At 42.9% G+C, this 12976-nt stretch overlaps 1 protein-coding gene across 1 annotated transcript; it reads left to right on the top strand.

Annotated features, from left to right (window-relative positions):
• On the top strand, positions 8936-9601 carry LOC109838447. The gene has a single exon (XM_020406894.1). It carries the CDS (start codon positions 8936-8938, stop codon positions 9599-9601), a length of 666 nt encoding a protein of 221 aa, XP_020262483.1.

Below are 12976 nucleotides of genomic sequence, written 5' to 3'. Positions count from 1 at the left end.
GCTTGCCAAAGCAGGGGGTAACTAAACGAATAAATTTTGTATACTCCGCCGGCTAGTAGACTTGCTGTCGACCGAGAAGGCCTAGCTCGAACAGATTGTTGAGAATCAGTTAGTAGCTTGGGCAATAAGAATCGCGACAGAGATATGTAGAGTTTCGAGTGTCATGCTCTGCGTAAGACCATTTGACGACCGAGGTGGCTGTTGAAGAATGATCCTTGGAGCTCCACAAGCGAGGACTCTGACATTAACTAGGTTTGAATGTGAACCTAGATCGTAATTGATGTTAAATTTTATTTGCAAGAAGTGCTTCTTCTTGACATGTTCAAGTTCAGAACAACGGGGGCACTTCTTGTTCAACAAATCCTTTTCCTCTTCTGGCATAGAGTCTAGGAAAGAGTAAGTAGGATCTGTTTTTTTACATGGGGAAAAGTTTTGCTCCCCAAGTCTTGTGAGATTGCAGAAACAGGAGCTGTACCTTAGTGCAGCTCGTGTATGTTCCTCAGCTTTAACATTACCCATAGTAAAGAGTATAGGGTAGTAGCAAATAGCAACAAATACCCACCATCCTTGTAACTAGATAGTCTGAATGTTGCCTTTATATAGTGGAGTATTCAATCAATAAAAATAAATATTTTTCCTGAAATTGTCAATCTTTGTGTGCTTGATCTATATGTACTTTACTTTTGCAGCGAACGTGAACTCTGCATAGTGCTGTTGCATTGGAAACGAAACTCAGGCTTCTCGTTGAGACTCGAATTGAAGTTCGCCAAGTAAGGTCTCAAACAAATTGAGTTAAAATTTTCTCAATTTGGAAACTTAGTGAAATTCGCCATATTATTTTAATGAAGTTCGCTTTAGCGCCTTACTAAATGGAGTGAAGTTCACTTGAGAAACAGTTAGCTGGGCGAAGCTCAATAAGTCGGTTAAGCAGGGCTCAGCGTGAGGATTTAAAATTTGAATCCTTAATTTCTAGGCCTGAAATTGTGGTGAAGTTTGTTCATGGTGAGATTCTCGGCGAAGTTCAAGACGAGAATCTTTGGCGAGGCTCAGAGCGAGATTTTCGACGAAGCTAATGGTGAAAATTTTCAGCAAAGTTTGGGGTCAGTCTATAAATAAAACTATTTACCTCCTTTCTTGTTTTACTTTTATTTTTAAAAAATCCAAACTTTATCAAAACCCTAACTTTCTTAGAATCCCAAAAGATCAAACTATAACAGCTCTCTGTTATGCAATCTCAATAGAAAGAGGTGATGTTAGGGTACCTCATCGACTAAGAGCAGAAGACATGTTGATGTAGTTGGAGATGGCCTTGGGTAAGCTTCGAACACATTCATAGTGATCATCGGATCAAAATTCAGCCCTAATCGGGCTTTGAGCAGTGTCTTGGAGGACTTAAAAGCTTTTTCGTTGGTAAAGGCGTGATTTTATGACCACTTGTGGTCTCACTTACGAACTTCTGTCGGCGACGATAAAGTTCTATTAGCGGCCATTAATGGCGCTTGATGCGCCGAGCTTCGCTTCTTAGGTGAAATTCGTTGTTATTAGCCCTTTGGGCTTCTGTAGCGAACTTTGTCTAGGCAGGGGTTGCGAATTAGTTTGAGCGACCTTCGCCTGAGGGAGATTCGCCATTTTGACTTGAGTGACCTTCGCTTGAGCGAGGTTCGCCAGTTTAATTTAAACGATCTTCGCTTAAGCGATGTTCGCTAGTCTGATTTAGACGACTTTCGCCTGAGTGAGTTTTGTCAGCCTTATCCACGTAAACTCTTGAATGGATTTGATTATGGTGCTGAAGTTCGCTGCTTTCATCGTGAACTTCGCTCATCTTGTCAACACTTAGTAGATTGTGATGATTTTCATTTATGTACGAGATTGGCTCATAGCGAACTTCGCATCTGAATGTGAAGACTTGGTTAATTTTTTTTAGTCTTCGTCTTTTGAGATGCTTTCGCCTCTTTTTTGTGCAATTTGCTTATCAAAAGAGCTCGTCAACCGTCACAACCACTTTGGACATGATAGGACCCACGACTTTGAGGTCAGACACGCTTTTGATGGCACATCCCTCTATATTTAGAGTGTAGTAGTCAAGAAAGGATCCAGACTATACGTTTGGAGACTATCGAACTCTACGGGAGATGATTACGGATGCCAAATTCTTCGTTCCTAAATAGGACGTGTCGGGGAAGCCTCACTTTGTATTTGGTGATAGTAATCCTAATAACACTTCTATATTCAGTTGTACGAAGAGCACTGGTATTACATCCAAGGGGTTCGCCATTGTTATCTGCCAACAATATAACGTCAGGTGTTCTTTATGTATTTGCAGTCTCTTGCTATTCCTCGCCTGATGCGTTTCGCCCTCACCAACAAAGAATATAGCATCAAGGTTGGCTCTCTAATATACGACGGTGGCTTTCATCAAAGACTCTACGGAGTCAACGTCATAGGCTTATGTCCGAGCTTTGTTCATGAGGATGCCCCCGTTAATGAGGTTGCTATTGTCCCAAACCTCTTTGAGAATGAACTTGCAAAGACTGATGCGTAGTGTCCTGATGGGGATACTAGATTCCTTGGGTAGATAAGGTTAACGGATACCTAATAATGGACCCGTCTAGTGAACTATGCTCTCACTACTTTTGAGATATTTGTTCGTCAGTATTTACAACATTTTGGAGATGTGTAATGTCGACAACAATACCTTTTTCACTCCAGCGGATGAAATCGGGATCGTTCTGCATGAGATGTTTGAAGTGTTGCGACTACCAATGGGAGACCGCCCTATGAGTTCTTCCTAACCAATGCAGAGTTGAATGCTTTCCGTAATACTGCTCATGTTAGAGAGGCGTTTAGGGAATTAGTCTGTCACTTTCTTATTTGTCAAAAGACTGTCGCAAAAGCTGGACATGATTTAATTGTTGCTCGCGTCTCTTGGGTTGAGTATATGTTCCCTAATGTTAGCAAGAAAGGGAATGTCGATTCGGTCAATCCGATAACAGAAGCTGAAGTTGAGACCTGAATATTCAATGAAGGTCAAGTACTTCATAATACCGAATCAGACAAATGTGGTTCTATGCGGGCAACCAATTCGAGAGTTTCCACCATCAAACAATGGAGCCAATATTCGAGTTGGCTCTATTTGCAGAATTCCTTTCGATCTGGTTGAAGGTCTGTGTTTTGTTTGCCTTCTTGACCAAAAGATCGTATCTCGATTATGGTGTTATTTCTTGTTGTGCTGCTTACCATACTGCTTGCCATTGTATTCGTCGGACTCTTTGGAACAAAAGATGATTATCAACTTTATTATTGCTTTCCCGAGACTGACGGCATAAGTCCTTGAGATGAGTTTGCAGATGACGCAAGTAGCGAAGGGTTTACTTGTCTGCCAAGGTAGGTGTTTCAATTGGCTGGTCAACATCAGGCTCGATCACCTTATTGCTAGGTTGAACGAGATTGAGTGTTATATCAAGTTGTACTTGTCTTGCCGATTTGCTCGCCAATTCGGATATTAACTAGTTTTTTGTTGGGAATCTAAATCGATGATTGTTGCGCATGGGCAACTTTGTGGATGATGCTCGTGCTTGGTATCACTTTGTTGTAGGGGCTACAGGGACTAGATTCACACTTCTCCGTCATATTCTACTACATGACATTGTGATTTTACAAGTGGTATTTCAGCATGATTGTTCCCCATCCCGACTTTCATGTGAACAAAATTAGCTTGAGATGGATTACTCGGAGATATAGGGAGCAATCCAAGAAAGGTTCAAAGGGTAGAGCTCCTACACTTCAAGACTTTCTAGAGGAGCGTGTGCTAGAAGATGAAGTTTGGGACCTAGTTAGTGAGCACCACATGTACCATCGTGGGCTTCCTTAAGTGCTTCTTGAGCTTCAGCCAGCAATAAGCATCGGACTGGAACACCATCGAATGATCGACGATACGAAGTCAGTGCAGCAGAACCATAGAAAAAGCGTGAAGCATAGTTAATGGCTAGCCACTGTGATGCGTCTAGTAGATTTCGGCGTCAAGGCAAGAGTGGCTGCCATGGATGTTAAAACATTCACATGAGTGTTTTCGAGGCGAGCTACATAGCTGATGTAGAAGCCTTCGAATTACAAAGCGAGCTTCATTGCTACTTTGTGGTATAGTATAAGGTCGTTGTGGCGGATTTCATATCCTCCTTTGATCTGATTGACGATCAATTTAGAACCGTCGTAAGCTTCAAGGTGTTTGACATCTATGTCTTAATAAGCTAGTTACAAGCTAATTATGAGGGCATTATACTCAGCCACATTATTGGAGCATGAGTTGGTCAATGAATGGGCCAGAGGAAGGACATGTCTGTGGGGATCGATTAGCACTGCCCTACTCCTGCAACAATTGCTCCTCTATGATTGCGTCTTGATGCACCGTCAAAGTAAAGTTGCAATATCTGGTGGTTCAATGTAATATTTGACTTGAAGACTTCATCCAGGATGTCCTTACAGAGTTTAGAAGATTCAAGGAAGGAGTGATCCACTAAAAATTAGCTATTGCTTAGCCTTTACTGCTTTATGTGGCACGAACGCCATATCGTATTATGAAAATAATATTACTCATTTGGCTCACATAGAGTTTAGAGATCCAGGTTTCGTCATGAGTATCCTTAGAGGATTAACTCTTGAAATGATGTGAATGGATTGACCACTGAGCTAGTATCACATTTTCTGGATTGTGAAGACTAATACTAGACATTCCTTTTCAACTGAATTATAGCGATGCTCGACACCAATCATGGTCCCGCTGAGGTAGTAAAAATCTTGTTTGTGGTCATTGTCATTCTTCTGGGAAAGTAGTGCTCCAATGGAGTGGTCCATAGTACTAAAGTAGATTAGGAAAAGTTTACCTTGATATATGCGCAGCCAGGACATGTGACTTTCACTTTTTTTGGGATCGACATGTATTCCTTTAGATGTTATGATAAATACTAGGAATTTACCTGATGATACCCTCAAGAAAGACTTAGTCGGGTTCATTTTGAGTTGATATTTTCTCATGATTTCAAACACTGTTCTCAGGTCATTGACATGGTCCTGTTTGTGACGGCTTTTCACTACAAGATCGTCGACATAACATTCCATGGTCTTACGCAAATGTTCACGAAAAATTGTGTTTGGCATGTTGGTAAGTTACTCCAGCATTTTTCAGACCAAAGTGCATTATTGTATAACAAAATACTCCTAATGGTGTCCTGAAAGCTGTGTGCTTCTAACCATCTGAATGCATCTTGATTTGATTGTATCCAAAAAATTCATCCATGAATGGCATCTTTTCAAATCCACGCGTATTGTCAACCATGACATTCCTAATAGGGAGAGGGAATTCATCCTTTAGACAACTAAGATTAATAAGATCCCTAAAATCAATACAAATCCAGATCTTGTCATTCTCTTTCATTACCACTACGATGTTACCTAGCCAATTTAGGTGTTGTTCTTCACGAATGAATCCGCATTTAATAAGTTTGTGGATCTCTTTCTCGATCTGCTCTATCAACTCAGGACGAAAACATCGTTATTTTTGCTTGACTGGTTTAACATTGGTGTCAAATGTTAAGGCAATGTACGACACATTAGGGTCTAATCTAGGCATGTCTTCGTAACTCCAGGCGAAGACATTAATGTACTCTCGAAGGAGAATTATGAGTTCATCATTCTCAGTGGATGATAAACATTCGCTAATGAAGATGAACTTGGGATTGACTTCTTCACCTATGTTGATTTGAACCACTTTATCTTCGGTTGGTGGTTCACTGACTTCAAAGCATGGCTCGCACTGCTCTTTTAGATGTTTTGCCTATGCATCATCTTCAGAATCTTCAAACACTTTGGATTCATTAAGATTCACAGTTAAATTGTACGAGACCATGTTAGCTGTGAATTCACCAAACACTGAGATTCTCGCAACCAGTTCTTTAACATAACCAACCAGAAACAATCCAAGTTTTGATTTAGAGTTTGTCATAATAATACCATTGAGAACTGTTAAATATTTTAAGGAATACTTTTTTTATATTTTTATCTCCACTTTTTATTATATAACATTGAATTATTATGCGACATATCCGTTCTACGAATATATGACTTGATGAGTCAGCATCTTGACCTGCCCAACAAGCCGACACCCCAATGTCGGCACGAGAAACAGTGACAGTTGACATGAGAGATCCTGACCTCCCAGACGAGTAGACATCTTTATATCGACTCGAGAGACGGTTATTAGCTGAGACAAGACGACATTCCAACCAGTCGGACAGGCCGACACTCCTGAGTCGAAGCGAAAGGCGGTGTCGGTCGATACGAGAGTCAACAACTTAAAGATATGATCCTATGGGCTTTGCTTCTCGACGAAGCTAAAGGATTGCCCTTATCTCAAATCTGTTAGCATAGGTGTCACTTCTTAATATTATTTAATCTTTGATGATCATCATTATGTCTCCGTCCTCAACAGTCTTGAAGATTTGTCGGTTGCTGGCTCCCAATACTGCAAAGTGACCTCCTGTCACTCACAAACCAACGTGTGTGGAACAAATGATGACTTATTTTCCAACTCACTCCTCATCACCGCCTCACTACCGTCTTACTGCAGACCCGTGAAGTGACCAATCTTCCCTTCGTATCTCTATAAATGCAAATGTTATTCGCTATAGCTAAAGGTTCGCAATCTAAAACCCCCAAGAGCACACACTACACAAAAATAAGAACACATAGTTCTGTTACTCCACTCAAGCTCAAGTTCATTAACTAACTTGATCGTCGGAGATACTACGGGGGAACTTATCCCCGCCCTCTTATGACTCTTTGTGTGCAGATTACTTAATCATCCTAAGTCCAGAATCAGGCATAAAGTCGAAGAAGAAAGCGGCTCCTTGCAAACTCTGTGACTTTATTTGGTTGTGTGATATTTAACATCAACAACTTGGCACCCATCGTAAGGCATTTTTTCCTTTTTTAAGAAAAAATATCAGGCTCTAATATAGGATCTGAGCAGTCTCAACCTCGAAGACAGTCGTCTAATTATGTTACCCAGGATCAATTGGAACGAGCGGTGAACCAGCTCTTCCTATCACTTAAAGAGTAATTTGTCGTCTTGACCAACGAGGTTCTATGGCGAATCCCAGCGTCATCACATGCCATTGTACGACCTCCACCCTCTGGAGACCGACAATTGGGAGCACCTCCTTCCCAGCAATAGGATGTCTCACTGCGAACCCCTTATAATCCCCCTAAGCAGATGGAGAGGCGTCTCAGGCAATCGAGCGTCTCATCTCAACAGGAACGGCTTCGTCGTCTTTATTCAAAAACCTATGATGAAAGTTTCGGTCCCAGTCATTCAGAAGAGCGTGCCAGAGGAACAGGCTTCAAGACGCCCCACCATCGCGTTTTCCCGTCCTCATCTACCACTTCAGGAGCTTCCGCCTACGATCGAGTATACAGGCTGGTTGCTGATACAATTAGAAGGAATACCCCACTCTCGGACGAGATAATGGAATGCTCGTTTGAGAAGTTCAAAATACCCCACTTAGGGACATACTCGGGTGAAGGAGATCCTTCTGAGCATGATCAAAATTATTTTGACATAATGAGTATGCTCTAAGTTTCTGAAGCAATCCTCTGTCGGTGCTTCCCTATCACCCTCATAGGAAACACTAAACTTTGGTGGAATGCTTTGAGTAGAAGATCCATCAGTAATTTTCGACAGTTGAGTTGAATATTCATCCACCACTTCCTAGCTAACACCAAGTAGAAGCCCCCCCCCCCCCTTACCTGGGAAGCACAGTCGCCATGGCGACACTCGTCGCCGGCCTGCAGAGCAATGAATTAGCCGACTCTCTCGCTAAGAAACCAGTCGCCAATTATGAACAATTGATGGCCAAAGCCCATAGATACATGGACATGGAGGACGCCCGGGCTTACAGGGCCTCAGCAAGGAACGCGGGGGTTCCCGTTGCCACGACTTCAGCAACGCCAGCAACCATGGTCGTTCCATCAAACCCTCCAACAGTGCCAGCAGTAATTCTATCACCTGAACTGACCAAAAGTCCTCTAAGGCTAGGATGGCACAAGAATCCTCCAAGGACCAACTCCTGTCCTAATCACTCAGACAGGAGGAATCAGCAGAGAAATCCGACACCAGAGGAATCTCTAACCATCTTAGACACCTCGCTTACTATAATGCCTTGTCTATGGTCCAGAGGGAAGGATATCTCAAAGATCTTACACCTAAGATGTCATCAGATCCTAGAAGCAGGGACACTAAGTAATTTTGTCATTACCATCAGGATCACGGACACCTTACCAATGATTGCCGGATCCTCAAGAGGGATATAGAGGATCTGATTGAGAGAGTATATTTAAGAAATCTCACTTTTCGGAGAGATCACAGGGATACTGCCCCAAACAAAAATGATAGGAGATCCCGCTCGCGGTCGTCTCCATCTTGACCTCAAATAGACGAACGACCCCAAAGGAGTCATCATGTAATAAGTGGTGGTCCTACAGTTAGGGGGGGGTCATCCAACAATGAGCGGAAGAGATATGCTAGAAGAATGCTGCAAGTCGATCATGATCCCAAGAAGACGAGGACATAAGAGCTCATATCTTTTACTGACGAAGACCTACAGGGTGTTGAGACGCCCCATGGTGATCCTCTTATTATCACCGCGGTCATTAATGGGTATCAGGTGAAACGAATTATGATCGACACCGGAAGTTCGGTAGACGTCTTATATACTAGCGCCTTCAATCAGATGAGAATTGACAAATCCCGCCTCCTCCCTTGCAGGAGACCCCTTATGGGTTTCACTGGCCACATGCCCTCTTACCAGAGGGAATGATAACTTTATCATTTGTATTAGGAGAATATCCTAGGGAAATCACTATCCAAATCCAGTTTTTGGTAATGAATTTGAAGTCGGCCCATAATGTTATATTGGGTTGGACCGCTCTCCACCTCTTGCAGGCCATCCCCTCAACTTATCATCAGATTATCAAATTTCTGACCCCAAATGGAGTCGGAATAGCCCGGGGCAATCAAAAAGAAGCTAGATCTTGCTATCTACTCTCGATCAAGGGGAAGGGTGTCCAATGCACTATGTCGATTGAAAAAACTTGTCTCCAACTAGAAAAGACGGTAGAAGGACCGAGGACAGAGCCAGTAGAAGGGCTCCATAAAGTCCCTATTGATCAAGAAGGAATGAAGACAATCAAGACTGAGTCCAGATTAGTCGAGCCCTTGAGAGGGGTTATGGTGGAATTTCTAAAAGCCAATACTGATGTATTTGTTTGGAGACCGGACGACATGCTAGGGGTTCCCCCCGAGGTAATGTGTCACGAACTGGCCGTGGACAAACATGTCAAACCAATTCGACAAAAGAAGAGGCATCTTAGCCTAGAGCGCCAGAAGGCGGCAGCGGACGAGGTGAAGATGCTTCTGAAAGCCGACTTTATCCGAGAGGTTCAAAACCCAGAGTGGTTAGCCCATATGGTCCTAGTAAAAAAAGCACTGAATAAGTGGAGGATGTGTGTAGATTTCACCGACCTTAATAAAGCTTGTCCTAAAAGATAGTTACCTCCTGCCTTCAATCGACCAGTTAGTTGACGAGAGCACAAGACATGAAATGCTTAGTTTCATTGATGCTTTCTCTGGCTATAATCAAATTTTCATGGCTAAACACGATCAAGAGAAGACTTCTTTCATCACCGATATAGGGTATATACTGCTACAAAATGATGCCCTTCAGACTAAAGAATGCTGGAGCCACCTACCAAAAACTTGTAGCCAAGGTCTTCCAACATCAGATCGGTCGTAATCTTGAAGCTTATGTGGATGACCTATTGGTGAAATTCAAACAAGTGTCTACCCATATTTCCGATTTGGACGAGACCTTTTTAACCCTGAGGCGATATCGAATGAAGCTCAATCTAGCTAAATGTGCCTTCAGAGTACAATCAGGGAAATTTTTTGGATTCATGATTACCCAAAGAGGTATTGAGGTCAACCGTGAAAAGATTGCTATAATAGAGCGACTCCCTGAGCCGTGTACTTTGAGAGAGATTCAGAGGTTGAATGGGAGGGTCGCAGCTCTAGGTCGATTTTTGTCCAAGTCCGCCGAGAGAAGCCTCCCTTGCTTTAAAATATTAAGAGGAAGCAAAAGCTCGAAGGAGGGTATAATCTGGATAGCTGAATGCAAAGCAGCATTTCAAGATCTCAAAGCTTACTTGAGTGCAAAGTCATTGCTGAGCAACCTATGAGAGGGGAGACTTTGTTTGTATACATAGTCGTCTCCTCTGAAGCAGTTAGTTCTGTCCTTGTTTGGGAGGAAGAAAATACGCAAAATCCCATCCATTATTAGTTGAATCCTCCGAGCAGGCGAACTCAATTATTCTTTTATAGAGAAAACTGCATTTACCCTCATCCTTATGGCCAAAAGACTCCGTCCTTATTTCCAGGCTCACCTCATTATTGTCAGAACGAGCTTACCTTTAAAGAAAGCTTTGGGAAGTCCTACCACATCAGGAAGAATGATTGCCTGGGCGGTTGAGCTTAGCGAGTACGATGTCCAATTTGAACCGCGAACAGCTATTAAAGCTCAAGCTTTGACTAACTTCTTGATCGAATCGGCTCCCAAAAATGATGAACCAGAAGTACTCGCGCCACCTCCTTAACCTTCACCCCCAGAACGCCAGGCGATCCCTCTAACTAGTCGTGCTCTGGAGCATGATTCACCCGAATATGACTCGTGGTTGCTATTGCAAGTAGATGGATCCTCTGGAGAGGCGGGCAGTGGAGCAGGAGTGGTCATACGAAGTCCCGACGGGTTGATATATGAGCATTCCATTTCCTTTAAATTCTCGACCTCGAACAACAAAGCCGAGTATGAGGCTCTACTCGCTGGCCTCCGAGAGGCACGAGCTTTGAAAGCCGAACACCTTTACGTTCTAGCCGACTCACAATTAATTGTTCATCAAATCAACGGGCGCTATGCTGCTAAAGACCCAAGGATGGCCCTATATCTTCGAGTTGCCAAAGAACTTCTAACAACCTTCTTGGAATCCAAGATAGTTCAAGTTCTTTTAGCCCTTAATGCTCGAGCAAATGCCCTTTCCAAACTGGGATCAACGAATTTTGGAATTTGCTCTAGACCTGTCTATACGGACACACTAGAGCACCCTAGTATCTCGAAGCCATGAAAGATCCTTATGGAGACAGAAGAACCTATATCGCCTTGTGGGCTAGATCCCATTATCCTTTATCTAACACAAGGTGTTTTGCCTGAAGATCTAGTTGAAGCCAAGCGCCTGTTAAGAAATTTGCATCGCTACCTTGTGATTGAGAACCAACTTTATCGAATGTCCTATGTTGGCAGCAGTATAGGACCTTACTTGCGATGTCTATGGCCGCCGGAAGCTCTCTATGTGCTTTGAGAGATCCATGAAGGTATATGCGGGAATCACCCAGGGGCTCGAACCCTAGCACAAATCATTCGTCAGGGTTATTATTGGCCGATTATCCTAGCTAAGTCAATGAAGCTAGTATCTCATTGTCAAATGTGTCAATTCTTTTCATCCATTCCTCGAGCCGTCGCAACCGAGTTGACTCTTATTTTGAGCCTTATATATTTTGCCCAATGGGGCTTAGATTTGTTAGGACCTCTTCTTATGGCTTCAGGACAGGAAATTCCTTATAGTGGCGATTGATTACTTCACCAAATGGATCGAGACCAAACAGCTGGCTAGGATTGGTGAGAGCAACATCACAAGCTTCGTATGGAAATCCATTGTTTGTCGTTTCGGTGTGCCTCAGTCATTCATTACCGACAATGTCACCCAATTCGATAGTAAGGGTTTTCGAGATTTTTGTGAAGAGTTACAACATCCAACCCAAGTTCGCTTCAGTTACTCGCCCAAAATCAAATGGACTTGCAGAAGCTGCCAATAAATGCATTCTTCAAGCATTAAAGAAGGTGGATACCGTCCTAGGACGATGGGTGGAGGAGTTACCAAGTATCCTATGGTCATACCGCACAACCTCATAAGAATTCAACTGGAGAGACTCACTTTAAGCTAACATATGGGGCTGAGGCAGTTACTCCGGTCGAAGTAGGTATACCGACCATACGGCTGCGACACTTCTATGAAGACATGAACTAGGTAGAACTTCGAGTCAACCTCGACCTCTTAGAAGAAACCAGAGAGAAAGCACTCCGAACTCAGGTCATCAACCAACAACGAATCATGCGCCACTATAATAGTAAGATTCGTCCAAGAAGATTCAATGCTGTAGACCTTGTCCTTCGTAAAGTAATCTTTGACAAAGGCACCCGGCAAGAAAAACTAGCTCCTAACTAGGAAGACCCCTATATGGTTCTGGAGGAACTTAGAACGGGTACCTATCTGTTAAAGGCCCCAAATGGAAGGATCCTCCACCGCCTATGGAATATCGAACACTTACGACGGTATTTTCCTTGAACTTCAAAGTTTAATTTCTCTCAAGCTCTATAGACTTCTTTTGAAGAAAGCCTGTGTTAAATAATATGTTTAATAAGAAGGCTCTAGTCGAAATTATGCATTCCTGTTATAACTGAGAAATGCTATATCCAAGCCCTTGGTTGGTACCTTATCAGGAATAAACTTAATGTATAACCATTTGGCCGACTCACACAGTCATCTCTCGACCTTAGGGGAAGGAAAGACCTAATCGATCCTCTTAAGCCTAGGCATTCGACTTTCGAGTCGAATTTCAAGCCATTGGTACCTTATCAGGAATAAACCCAAGGCACAACCCTTTGGTCGACTCTCACAGTCATCTCTCGGCCTTAGGGGAAGGAAAGACCTAGTCGACTATCTCGAGCTTAGGCGTTTGACTTCCGAGTCGGATTCCAAGCTCTTGGTACCTTATATTGGATCGAACGCTTTCTACCTCTTGCGGGCCATCCCCTTA

The sequence above is a fragment of the Asparagus officinalis genome, chromosome 4 (assembly GCF_001876935.1).
Source record: "Asparagus officinalis chromosome 4, Aspof.V1, whole genome shotgun sequence".
Taxonomy (NCBI): Eukaryota; Viridiplantae; Streptophyta; class Magnoliopsida; order Asparagales; family Asparagaceae; genus Asparagus; species Asparagus officinalis.
The sequence above is the reverse complement of the archived record's forward strand: the minus strand, read 5'-3'. Positions and strand labels throughout refer to the sequence as shown.